Here is a 14,370-nt window from a genome sequence, read left to right on the forward strand (position 1 = left end):
TGAGCGCTGCAGAGGCAACTTTTTCTAACTGTCCACTAATCGGTATAATCAAAGGAAGTTAAATAGCTTGCTTTAGAAGAAAGCTTGAGAGTGTATGGTAACAAAAACTGTAATGACAGCTTTTTCACAATTAGCAGCTCTTTTCTTATGTGGTGCTTCTCAGACGAGTTTTCAGGGGTAAAAATGGAAGAGAATGGAGATGACTGGCCAGCCTAATGCATGATGATAATTGCTAGTAGATAAAAAGAAGTGGTCACTCAAGCTTCCTTATCTCTATAGGAGGTCAGTATAACTGCATCTTAACCATAATCCTGCCACTCTTTAATTCTTGGAGCATCTGCTGCTTCTGGGAAAAGAAGTATTTATTGCAACATATTTCCAAGGAAAAAATGGGATTTTGAATTTATCCTTTCTCATCTGATCCAGTTCTCTTGGAACAAATACATCCCCTGCAAATCCTACAAAAGACTGCTTCAAACACAGCAGAAAGTACAGACTAACCAACGTTTTCTAATTAAAAAAACCCTCAAAGGTCACTTTGATGAGATTTACACCATCACATTCAATTCATTAAACTAAAACTCTAACAGTTCAGAAGGGTCTATTAGGTGACTGCCTGTCTGTTGTCTCCTGCTGTATCTGAATCCCTTGCAAGGAAGAGAAAAAGGGGACAGCATTTGTGTTTTATAAGGTAGCACATGTCATAGCTGTGAGCTGGGGGATCTGTTGTCCTAGGCTTGTGCAGGATTTATTTCCCTATACTGAGAAAGCCAAGTGAGAATACTCACAGAGAATATAAACTTGTTTTTTTTCCCGGGCTGTTTTTTTGCTGTGTTGTTTTGTTTTGTTCTAGCTGTGCTCCTGTAGTCCAAGGCCACCTCCAAGGCTTCCCACTCCCTGAGCTGAACGGCCGCAGGCAGCTCATTATCATGACTTGTGTTGCTGTCTTCAGCATTTTAAAAAGTCTTTTTCTATTTCTTCAGCAATAAGAGTGTAGTCATCTGCACTGTGACTCTTAACCCTTTTAAAAAGAACTTCTGTAGAAATCGTCCATCAAGGGCCTCAGCGTGGGCTGTACGTGTTCTTGCTGTAAAACGAGCACACCACCTAAGCTGACGAGTACCTGGAGAAAACTGTAGTTGCTAATATGTGCTGGCAGGGTCCCTAACCAGGGTGCTGCTGTGGATTCTCACCCTGGCTTTATTGCAAGAGTATTGAGAAATAGAACAGAAGATTTCAGTTGGAAGGGACCTACAATGATCAACTAGGCCAATACTAGGAAAGTTGCTCTAATTCTGTCCTTTCTTTTCCCGTTCTATACTGTCTGTCTCTTTTCTGGCAATTCACCCTTTAAAATCTTTTAGATTCAGCCTGACATAGGTTTACTGGAGAGGCTAATGAGGCTGCCCTGGCCTTCAGTGCTGCCCAGAGTAGGATATGTTTTAAGGTGATGGGATGCCGTTTTGTGTACTCACCTGTACAGCCCTCCATCCCATTCACAGCCACCCTGCCAGACACCTCTTTTTATTTTCATATTTGAATCCTTGTAAATACTGCAGGAATTAAAATACAGCATGCTAGTTTATCCTCAACTGCAAAACATCATTTCTGTGTGATGAGTAGGTAAGTTTAAGTTGTGTGTGCAGAACAAGACCCTGCTGCAAGCAGGCTGCACTGCTACGGGTCTCACTTGCTCAGCAGTGGGAGTGCTGCCCAGGCACAGCCATCCTACAAAACCAGCAATAGCCATCAGTCGTGGCTGCTTTGGCAGTATCAGTCATTGAATTCAATAGTGATGTGGTCTTTCTGCCTTTTGTATTAAATGTAAGTACTGGGCTGTAGCCTAGGCCTGTGGAAACTTCAGACCAGCTTTCTGAAGATCTCGCTGTTTTTTCTGGATGATTCTGCTTTGAGGTGGTTGATTCATGAGTAGAAAGAGATTTTCACCACTTCAGAAGTGTGGGTTTCGTGTTTGCCATATCCTGGAGATCGGTGTCATGGCAAGGGTGGCTGAACCTTGTGTGGAACTCTTGATCTGTCATAATTTATTACTTGAAGTATTAGAGCAAATCATCATGGATTTCATTCTGATTTGATATACAGGACCAAAGCCTAGAACAGAACTGTTGTATATGTAATTCTATGGAGAAAAGCAGGTTTTTGAAGAGGAATAAGGCCATCAGTGTGCTTTAATCCCTACATCATTTTAAAGTGCTTTTTCCTTGTTCAGATGTTTGGAAAATATGGGTGAATTGACATGATTTTTTTTTTTTATTTTTCTGGATTTTTGCTGTTAGTGGAAGAGAAGCAGGTGGCAGGAGATACAGCTGTAGCTCCTTGCTTGCTTTCTTACTAACTTCGGCACAAACTAGAGAAGGAGTTGCTGGAAGAATTTAGGGCAATGATACATTGCTGATTGTTCTTTAGATGCTTGAAATGAACAAGTGTTTAGTAAGGTAGCAATTAAGGACTGACTGACAATAATGTGCTTGTTTGTCTTTAAAGTAATAACTTGTTTAATGAAGGGTTTACAACAGCATTTAGGTTTTGTGCATAACGTTCAGATGAGATGTGTTGTGTGTTCTGATGAATATGGATAAATTGAATAAACCAAGGGGAGGATTTTTGAGATAAATTTAAACCGTCTTGGACTCCCTTTGTCTTGAGGACGTCTGTGCCAAAGCACAGACAGGATAGGCAGGGTAGCTTAACCTACCAGCTGTGCTGCTTGCCGTTTGTAGCCAGACTGTTGCTAGCCAGCGAGCTTCTTAGTTTTTCCACTGGCACAGTACACAGCAGGCACTGCTCTGGGGATGAATGTTCAGACTCTTGCTGTTTTGGTAGAGTGGGAATAATGTTGCTCAATGTTACTTCGCATTACTGGAAAATGCAAATTCTGAGGAATAAATCCCATTCCTAAAGATGAATTCATGTATTCACTTTCCAATCTCATGACATTGAGTGGCTTTTTGGGGGGAAATGCTTGTTTGAAAATATAAAGGGTAAAAAAGATGTATTATGGACTTGATCACTTTATGTGTTTCTGAGTAATGGGAAGACTAATGTTGCATCAAATCTTCTATATCTACTGCTCATGTTTACCTGTCTCTTTGTGCTTATAATAAAATCTCAAACATCTGTTATTTTAGGAACTGTGTTAATGTTCCAACATACGGTACCACAGATACGAGCTGATCATGTCAGAAGCCTTAATATTTTTCACTTTTTTGTCTTTTCTACTTTTAAAAAATGAGAAACAGAGGATATTAACAGAGTATTGGGTTTCTTGATTGCTGTGAGGAATATTAAATTATTGTCTACTTTTATACAAAGAATTCCTTCTGTGTTGACTTTAATGGGATTAGTCACTGTGCAGAGCTTACAAAGACACTGGTGATTTGCATCAATTCTATCCAATTCAGTAATTCATTTGATTCATCTCAATTATTTGATTCATTCCCTTTCAGAAAGAAAATACAGAAAATAATACCCCAATGGTCATGCCTTCTTTCAAACAGTCAATATGCAATAAGACTTCCTCAGCCTCTTCATTTGAAACAAAGTGCAAGCAGGTTTAGCTTCACCTCTTTAAGAACTTAATGGACACCCATTCTGCAGGACTCTAAACCGTGTAAAAATGTTGAAAATTAATTTTTTTAACTGAAATTTAAAAGTGAAAATGACAAGGATAAGCCGTGAGAGCTTGTATTGCCTCCCCCTGTTCCCAAAAGACTTAATAGAATAATGAAACTGGGAAAAACTACTGAGGTAAAACATCATAAAAATTGTTTTCTTTGTGATAAGCTTTTTGCACGTACAGCTTCTAGATCATTTTACTTACTTTCCTGGTCCTCATATGATGGTAATTCTTTTCCATGTATGATGTTTTTGATTGTGCATGTGTGTACATATGCCTTTTTTTACTCATAGTTTCAGTCCTTGCTTGTCAAAATTTGAAGCAGCTCTGTAGCATGTCCTGTTTCTTCGTCTGTGGAATTGGAAGCATCTTAAATCTGATTGCTGTTCCCTGAACTAACTCTTAACTTTATAAAATCTTTCTACAGTTCTGCAGTCATAGAGTTCTTGGGTTTCATTGTTTATCCTCTGTGGTTTCTTCTTTAGCTTATATAAGGACGTACAGTTTCACTGGATTTATTTACCTCTCCATTTCAATTTTTTTATAAAGTGAATGCACCAATCTGTCTGGTGTCCTGTGGGAAGGGATGTCCAGTAGCCAAATGTAGAAGTGGGATATGCTTTGTGCAGACATTTTGTTCTCATTTACAGCATTGCATTATGGAGAAACGACTGTCTTTAGTATTGCATTCTATGTGTATATGTTCTTGTCTCAGCCATGAAGCTGAAAGAGGAACATATTTGGACTAAATGAATCAAAGATTAAACTTACGGATATCCTAGCTTTTTTATTTATTGCAGGTAATTAAAGTGTATAGTGAAGATGATAGTAGCAGAGCTTTGGAAGTACCAAGTGATATAACAGCCAGGGATGTATGTCAGCTGTTGATACTGAAGAACCACTATATTGATGACCACAGCTGGACTCTGTTTGAACAACTTACCCACACAGGTTTAGGTAAGACTAATACTATACAATGGTATGGCAGTAAATAAGGTGTTTGGTTTTCATTTTCACATAGAAGTGCGGTTGTAATACAAAGGCTTGGAACCAAAATGCTGGGAGGGCTTGTGTGAATTTGTTCATTTGGGGGTTTGTTGCTTCTGTTTCTCTTTTTTTGAAGGAAGGCATAGCTATAAAGTACATTTTGTCATAGTACACTTGCTTCACGCTACTTTATTTGCATCTGTAAGAGTGATTTGGAAGACACTGACCATTAAGGTTCTCACTACAAATTCTTCCTCTCTATTCCTTGCTTCTTGTTGGCAGGTTTTCCTCTTTTACTGGTATTTCCTGCTTATCTCTAGCAAGGCTTGGGCTATTTTCATTGCAAATAAAATCTTTGTTGCTCCCAGCACTCCGGAGAGAAATCTCTGACATCAAGAACAGAAATCAGTTACACAGTGCTATTCTACCTGGACAATACAACTCGGTCTTCAGAAACAACACCAGAGTAGGCTGTCAGTATTTTCCTTCAGTACAATCGGTTGGCCAGATTTGTTCTGAACATTGGGGCAGGACTACTTAAAAATCTGAACAAAACCATCATTCTAAACTTCCCAGTTATGGACCAGTGAACTCAGTTGAAATGACTTTATTCTTAGTATTTCAAGTCACTGGAAATTAAACACTCTGAATTCGTTCCACATCATCAGTGTTCCTTTAGTGTAGCAAAAAGCCTCTTTTTCTATTGTACAGTTTAAAAGGTGTAGTGTAGTCTTTGGTTTCAGATTACAACTAGAATTTTAATGGCTGATCTCTGTTCCTTTTTTGTAGTATATAGACATAATTTTGCAGTATAAAACCACATTAAGGCAAATTAAATATAGGAAGAAAGCAGATGTTTGCAGAGAGGTAAACAGTGCAGAACACAGGAAGGACTTAACTCAGCAAAGGATGAGTTTAGAAGCCCACTGCTAGGCTGTAGCATTCAACTGATACTCTTATCAGACAATCTTACTTCATTTTACAGCACTGTGTTTCAGTACTGTATTGTGCTTGGTTTTGAATTATATCAGAAAAATCTACTAGAAGACAAACGCCATAAGAAGTCTGGTTTTAATTTCATGTCACTCAAAGTTTCCACATTATTCTTGAACTTTGGTACTGTACTAGAGTACTTCTTCCGCGACCTAAAGGGCAATTTCAGCTGGTAGTGCAAAGTGTGGCTTAAAAAGGAGGATGTTTTGAGGCCTTCCCACATTCTAAATACATGGACAACTTGGAGTCTGTAATTCTTAGAAGAGACTGCACTGGTAACTGCTAACTCCAGCACTGACAATTTAAAAAAAACAAACCCACCACACACCACTAACAAAAAATCAAACACACACACACCACCCAATATTTATATATGGCTAAAAGCTATTGTTAAACTCCCAGTGTATGTATCTAGGAAGTCTGGACTGGTGCATTTGTGTAAAATAAACATGACTGTACATCTCTGGCTACACTGTGTTTAACAGCCATATTTTAAAGATGAACTACAAAAGCTAAAACTGTTTTCTGCCCTTTCCCGCTCCTTCATCCTATGAAGGCAGCCACAAACGTTTTTGAAATATTTTTCTTGCTTTGTAACATTTCAAAGATATTTATAACCTTTTGCACTGAATGTATCAGTTGTAAGATGCTTCCAGCTCAGAGTAAGGTCAGAGTTAAATCTGGGTCGAGGCTGTAAATGACTGACTGCTACAGAAAAGGAGGTATAAAAATGGCTTTAGACAACACTATTATATAAATAGTAGACGTGTTTTCTATATTTTATAGTGTGGCTCATGTTTAAGTAGTGTAGTAACTATTGAAGAAGACACTTCTGACAAACCATGCCAGAGCAATAGTGGCATTGTTTCTCCAGCTTTATTTATTTGCATGGTACACTTTTTGTCAAATAGTGTGTTTTCTTCAGTCTGAAGGATTTCTTGAAATATTTCAATATCAAATTATTAGTGAAGTTTCTTTTCCTAACATTCTGAAATTCTCAAAATTGCTGACAAGCAAGTCTGAAGACCTGCATTTACTGTACAGTTTTCTGATTGCTCCAGCTGCTTTGGGCATAATTTCAGAAAAAGATGAATTTTTCATTTTTAAAATAAAATTATTTCCTAGATTATGAGGATGCAATTCAACATTACTAGCCAAGGAAAGGATCAACTTGAGATATCTTTTAAACATAATAATAAAAAAAAGGATTTATTTCTATAAGACTGTTAGATCTGGTTTTGTTTGAAAGGTTTAACATATTGATCTTGACTTGCATTAAGTCTGTTCTTCAGCACTGGAAGAGTAGCATGAACAAATATTTTTAAAATTATTTAGTTTTGGACTGTCTGCTATTTATTATTCTGTTGTATGTTTTATCCATGGAAATTTGGACAGCCTTTTCCTGCTTTCAAGTTAAATGAATGGGTATAGAAAGGAGAAGTACTGTGAGTGTCTGTGTAAATTCCAGTATGATGGGGATTAATAATTCATTCATCAATTAGTGAACATTTTCTTTAATATCTAACAGCTGTCTGAATACTCCTGAATTAGATATAATTGCATGAATCTTAGTGAGCTGAGCACAGCGTTCTGCTTTTAATCAAGACAGACGTTAATTACATCACCAGACTGTGCCTTCATTGTTGTGTGGAGATATCTGCATATGAAGGTTAAAAAAAAATAAAAAAAAAATCCCACCTAACCCAAAACATAAACCTATGGTCTGCATGTTCCTGTTTTCACAAACCTGTATGCCCTTTGGTGTGGAGCTATATTGTTGCACATTGAGTGTGGTCGTGTCCTCACTGCATTGCATGGCAAGCGCTGACCAGGTGGTGCTGACATGGGGCGAGTGGGCAGGTGAGATAGTTCCTCCACCTGCGCTGCTTCCCCGGCTGCTGGCTGGGGCACCCCATCTGCTGGCTGTGGGGCGCCCAGGCTGTGCACAGCCTGCTGCTGCTGCCTCATCACCAGGGATGCTCAGCCTTCCTACCCAACTCTGATGTTTCGCAGTACTCTGGGCTCTGTTTCGAATATCTGATGTACAACATCTATAACAGCACTATAAACTGCAATACGTTTCAGAACTGTGCGCTTCTGGTGTGTGTCCTCTTTGTCCCAAGCTATTGAATTCAGAGAAATAGAACATTTTTTACCTGGTCTAAGATTACTGGAGGCAGCTGAGATATGAGTAAATTTGGATGACACCATGTCATCCCTACCACCAGGTACCTTGGTGTTGGAGTCCCATACTTCCACTGTAATTGCCCTGTACAAGGCAGGCTGTGGAAACAGAACAGTTTTCCATAGCTCTTCTCCTTTTCAAGGAAAGTACTGTCTTCATCCCGGCATTTTTCCTTGTCTAGTGAAAATTTTTTTTGTGTTGACAGTAAACAGTTCTCCATCAGCTTCTGCAACTCAAAAGACTGCAGAGTTCCTCTCTGAGTAGGTGACGGTGCCTTGGCCAGGCACGTCATTGTTGTGTTTCAGTCTCATTTTGATTTCACTGTCTGCGTTCTTTTAGGTAGCCTGTGGGAAGGCTCACAAAGTACAGAGCAATGGATTTTCTGTTTATTTCCTTTAAATTTGGTTTCTCGCTGGGTGGTTAAAGAGGAGGCTATTTGAAATATGTTCTGTCAGGCACTTCAATATTAAATCTTCTTTCATATGCCTCAGTTACTTTCTGTAGTTAGGGAGAAGCTGTTTTGGACTGTAGCAGGTGCTCCTCATGTTAGACATAGTAGTGATAAAAGATGGTAGAGAGGAAGGTGGAAACTCTCCAGTCCATCTGGAAGAGAAAAAATGATCTAATTAAACCGAAGCTTTTTCATGGCAATATTTAGGGATTTGATTACAGGGCTGTGTTTGGAGGGCACTCATGTGTTTCAGTTCCTTCAAGTAAGTTGAATCAATCATAAAATATTCTGTGATGTCACACTTAAAAAAATAAATAACAGCATCCTTACCTATCCATTGGGGTGATGCAGAATGTCTTATTTTTGTACCAAGAAGTAAGTCTTGAGGAAATAGTATTTTCTTACATGTCACAATGCCAAACATTGAAGAGTTTTAAATGTCATCCCAGAGGAGCACTTCCTTTCTATAAAACTGAAAGGAAAAAAACCTTCTGGTTTTGAGTAAGAGCTTCAGATCTTTAGTGTCTCTTTACCCTTGCATCTGAAGAATGTGTTCTGCAGTAGAACAGCCTGTACAAGATTTTAAAATGCTCACTTTTCTTTCAGTATTTTTTGAGTATTTTTTGTTTTCTGAATTGCTTTATGTTTTTGTTTGCTTCATTTTATCTAGTTACAAAATGTATGTTTTGTGTAGTATTTTTAATCTCTGTCTTAATGGGCTCAAGAATGCGTTAAAATCAGTAAAAAAATGAGTTAAATTCAATGGAAGTTTCTCTTTGCCCTACTTGATCTGTAGATTATGAGAGTGCTTAATCTTCTGCTTGTTGTGAACTTGATATTTTCCTACTGAGCTAAAATTCAGCTCCATGAGCATATTGTCTGTAAATTTGCTAGCTGGAAACTTCCCGAAGAAGCTTACAGATTTGCAGGCTACAATAAGGCTGTTATCCACCAGACTGGACAGTGTGGCAGCATTAAAGAAGTGACTGGTGAAAGAAGTGGCAAGAGATTGATGAAAAGATCCTGTAGTTCTTAGGAGACTTTAATGATTTCAAATTTTTATCTCTTAGAAGGTTGTGCATGCTACACTTCATGAAAATTAGGTTCTTTGTTTAGCCAGGACCACTTACAAAAATTTACTGTTTATTTTAATTTAACCTTATGCTTAATTAAGTTTTTTAAAAAATATATACTATTCTTTTACCTGTTATGATTTTAAAAAAAAATTCTAACGGGCAGTTATATGAAAGCATCAACATTTATTTCAAGTATATCATAAGATCCCTTATGATAATGCAATGAAGTAGAGAAAATGTGATCAGAAAATTGTGAGTTACATGGCTTTTGTAATATATTTTTAATTGCCTTTTCCCATTGAAACCATGATCAGAATTGGATGTTAAAACCCTGTAATTGTCAGGGACACAGAAGTTTAGATCTCAAACCTTTTCTTAACCTGTAATTCATTGTTGGAATGTAATTTAAATTTGGAGGTGTCAATGATAATTTAAATAAAATTACAACTTTGTTCAAATCCCATCTTATTCTCATTAGTTTGAGTCCACAGCAAAGTACAATTAGCCACTAAAACTGTATACTCTTTTGGAAGCATGTTCATCTTTTTTTTTGTAACATGACTTCATAAGCTGCTGAAATTTATTTTAAAAAAAAGGTAGTACAAGTAGTCTTGTACAGAAATTATCCATAGTCTTTCAGGGTTTATGCTTAATTACCTGTACTATGACTAGTTCTATTGCATTACTGAGTATGCAACACATAAATATGCACAACACATCTACAGGAAAGTTCTTAAATTCTGTGTCTTTCCTATAAGTGTGTTTCATTTTGCTGTAAAATCAAAACATTCACTCAAGAATCTGAGTGGCAGAAGCAGTCTCAAGCAGGGAGAACACCAATTCTGAATGCCAGTGCTGTGGTACAAATAACTGAATTCTTTGCCTTTTCTTCCGCTCAACCCACTGCAAAGCCAAACTACACAGTAGGATTCATCTTGGAGGTTGGGGTTTTTTTGTTTTCTTTTTTTGTTGTTTTCCCATGGTTTACTTTTCCCATTCTTTTTACATATGCTAGTTCTATGACTGCTATAATTCTCAGTATTCTTGGGTTGTGCAAAAAACATTGAAATGCTGATATGCCCTAAGTTCATTTGCAGTTTTAGAAATGCCTCAGAACATAGTAGGGGCCTGGGGAGAAGAGACAAATTAATGCTTTTCTATATTGCAGATAACTTTCACTTTACAAATGATGCATTAGAGAAAGAAGTGTTAGGGAAAGGAACTTTAGAAGATGTTCCTGATGCCCCAGATGGGCTGAGTGAGTGGTTGAAACGCTCCTGCTGCCCCATGCAGCACACAGCAGGAACTGCCTGGCTTCTGCAGGGAGAACATGGGTTTGGCCATGAAATAGAATAAAGCCCTCAGCTGCCTCTGTAGAAGGAAAAAACAACAAAAAAACCCAAACAAACCCCCCATGTGTGACCTACCTCAGTAGTTGGACCCTACTGAAGTGGAACAGTAACTTGGTGTAACACGGACTTGATTAATGAACTTGTTCAAATTGCTTGTTTTATGTTTTGTATTCATTTAAATTCATTTAATTTAATAATATTTTTATTATCTGACCTTTGTGTTTTCACCTTCTACTCTTAGGCTCTTAGATGTAGGTTACATATTGGTGGTTTGTTTTTTTTTTTTAATTTGTTTGGTTTTTTTACAGGAAGAGCTATAGAGGATCACGAATTAGTGATGGAAGTCCAGTCAAACTGGGCAATGGAAGAGGAAAACAAACTGTATTTTAGAAAAAATTATGCCAAGTATGAGTTTTTTAAAAGTCCACTGGTAAGTCCTAACATTATATCTGTGAAGTGGTGCAAATGCTGTTGCTGCAAAATAGTCTTTTCTTTTATGCAGATAGGCAGAGTGTAAAGCTGTTAGTGTAACGTGAGTCAAAAACAATAATTGAAAGGGAGCATGTAGGATATATGAATATTTGTATATACATGAATAATTGTAGTGCATGTAACTGTTGGCTGGTTCTTTTGTTGCTATTGTAAATCATCCATGTTCGTACTTTTTTTGGGGGGGTGAAGCAGACAGACATAGGTTTGACTTTATTGACGTGTGCACACAGACCTGCAACAAAATAAAATTTTTGAATTTGAGTGAAGTTTCCATCAAGTTGCAACAAAATATGAAATAAAGCAGTGTGAGGAGGGACATCTGCAGCAAAGATGATTTAACTTTTAAAGTGAATGTCTAAAGTTATGGCTCAGCACTGCCCAGTGGCAGCTTCTCACAGCGATTGCTAGATGACAATGACACAAAAGGGCATGAGCAGCTGTAACCTGTTAGGAGGAAGGGAAAGTGAAGCCAAAGTTAGCGTAAGGCAGGAGTGGAAAGAGAACAGGGACAACTCCTAACTCGAGGATGTTGCCAAAGGTTAATGCTGCTGATTGAGACCCTGGCTGATGGCAAAGACCATGGAAGCAGTCCTGGCTTACCATCTGGTTGCTGAAATGCATGGTGTATTGGGATCACTCCTAATGCTGACTCTTGTAAAGTCAGCTCTTTTCAGATGCCAAAGCGAGAAATAGGAGAAATATGTGAGGACTTGAAAGGTGAAAAGTGGAAGGGAACTCAAATTATGTACCTGTGGAAAGGGTGAAAAAGTAAATATTAAGATACAAAAATAGGTAAGAGATCTGAGGATTTTTTCTTGCCCAAACTGTGTTTCACTGGACGAGTCCTGTACTCCCCTGACAGGGAGATATCACTGTGCTAGTGAAAAAGTCTGAACTTGAGATGGTGTACAGTTAGTAGAGAAGCTTTCGAAGAATAACTGTATTTGTGTACTGTTTAACCAGTGGGTGGAACCAGCAGTGGAGCGTGGCAGACATGCATCTATGACCAGCATGAAAAGCTGTGGCTAATCCAAGTCCTGTTCCTGTTAGGTCATTCTTCTGGGCGCTGTGGTTCCACATGTAGTAAGAACGTTTTATCAGAAATGAGTTAATATGAATTAACCCTACCAGCAGTTCAGGTTTTTTTAAAAATTAAAGTCAGTGAACGTTGGATGGTCAAGGGAATATTAGCTTCAAACTTGTCAAAGCTTTGAAAAAACTTCGGTAGCAATGGTCAAACTCTTGGTGGGTTCATATCTGCGTGACTGTATTGAACTTCACAGCTGCAGATCTGTCCCCTGAACTACCCCCTGGACTTACCTTTGTAATGAAATTGGCACTTTAAACATGGACTTCTTCACCACACCATATTGAGATAGTCAGATTTTGATGTTAATTCATATTCATATCACGTGAAATGGACAACAGAACAAAACCCCGAGAGGACCTGTTCTCTATCACTGGAAGTTAGGAAACACCACCAAGGGCCAAGTACTGCAATATGACTTGCACTGGTGTATGAAACCCTCTTGCTTCCAGAGACCACTCATGTTCTCTCAAATTCTAAGCTGTTCAGCAAATACTATATAGGATGTTACAAATTTAGGAATGATACTAAGGTAAGCTTTAATTATTGGATCAGAGAATCTGCTGTGTCTTGTACTGCACTGATAACTATAATTTTACATCCAAAAGGGGTAGGAAGTTTTTTTTTTTTTTTTTTTAATGGAACTTTGATACAAATTATTATTGTTACAGAGCTTTTTTCCAGATCATATGATATCTTTTCCAAGTGAGACCAATGCAGCTGTAAGCCACTCTGGGATATTGCAGGTATGTAGTCTTTGAATGAAGATGAGCCAGTAGAGCTCAGAATTTTCTGTTGCCCATGTTGTATGAGCATCGTTCTTTGTCACTGTTGAATCTGTTGCTGGGTTCTGAATAACTCATATCATGGTTAATAACTTTTTTCCCTATGAGATGTGAAGTGATGTGACCCTTCCAGACAGTTATTATATGACCACACTTGGAAACTTGCACATTCTTTCAGAGTCAAAGACTGCTAAACCAGACAAAATGCAGTAAAAATGGTTGATATCTTTATTTGGTCTTTCAGGTGAAAGACCCTGTTTCCTTAAAAAGGTGAAGTGCTGCATTACTCAGTATGTACTTAACAGAAGGCCTTGGTTGAATACTGAGGAACTGGTAATGTGTTACAAATAGATACAAAAAAAGAGTTAAATGGTTAAACTTAAAAATTTAGAATACAAAATTTAGACTGACTAGTATGATTTGTTAGCTTGAAGGCTACTGTAGCCTTCGAAAAAGAAATATAGTAGGTCACTCTTTGTTAGTCATCTTTTAAGTGGACATAAGAATTTAATTTACAGTGGGAATAATTTCACAGAATGACCATATCAGGGATCATCGTCTTAATTCTCAAAGAGGGGAAAAATGAGTAATAAAGGTGGAAACATACACATCACTCTTGTTTGCTTGTCACTAGAAAAATTAATTAATAGAAGAACTTTCACTGGTCTTAAGACAACCGCCCTATGTGTGGGTTTTGGGGATAAAGAATGATTGGAAAGGCAACAAAATAACACAAGATATTTAAGGCAGAACTAAAAAAAATAAAGAAATGACAGGGGGTTTTTTTACATCTTTATAATAGATGCATAATCTTAGCATCTGTATAGCTTAACACCCATAGGTAAATGAAAAACATTCAAAGAACTAATTCTAAAAGCATTCTTCTGCATTCAATAGTTATATCCTTACAGAAGCAGATGTCAGCAGGTTAAGATTACCCCAAATATAGTAAAAAAATGTTTCAAATTAAATTTCATTAACACATGCTATATACTATAAATCATTTTTACAAACCTAAGTAAAAACTTTGTAATTTCAAAAGATGTTGCATATCTAATGAAAATTGGTTCCCTTTTGCTACCTAAATAGCAAATAGATTTTGCAGTCTAACATAAACATTTAATTTAGAGAATCTTGTCCTCTGTGTTAATGGAACATAGTATTTTTTGCTCACAAGTATAATTTGGTAGTTTGAAAAAAATAATAAAGACTTCTATAATGAAACTCTTTGCCATGTACTTTTGCAAAGAACTTCCTTAAGGCCATATTGTGATACATAGAATGTGTGCAGACCTTGTGGGTAAGATTAGGAATCGTTCTAAATA

General features: G+C 37.5%; 1 protein-coding gene across 4 annotated transcripts in view; it reads left to right on the forward strand.

The window, feature by feature from the left end:
• Positions 1–14,370, forward strand: part of GRB14 (growth factor receptor bound protein 14) — a 67,258-nt gene that overhangs the window by 34,257 nt on the left and 18,631 nt on the right. For 2 of the 4 annotated variants that reach the window (XM_055718306.1, XM_027810807.2), the window contains exons 3-5: positions 4,420–4,594; positions 10,990–11,111; positions 12,932–13,006. In XM_055718306.1, coding sequence (XP_055574281.1) covers positions 4,420–4,594; positions 10,990–11,111; positions 12,932–13,006 — 372 coding nt within the window. The remainder of the gene's footprint in view (positions 1–4,419; positions 4,595–10,989; positions 11,112–12,931; positions 13,007–14,370) is intronic. The other 2 variants (XM_055718307.1, XM_027810813.2) reach the window with 2 other exon arrangements.

The sequence above is a fragment of the Falco cherrug genome, chromosome 8, assembly GCF_023634085.1.
Source record: "Falco cherrug isolate bFalChe1 chromosome 8, bFalChe1.pri, whole genome shotgun sequence".
NCBI lineage: Eukaryota > Metazoa > Chordata > Aves > Falconiformes > Falconidae > Falco > Falco cherrug.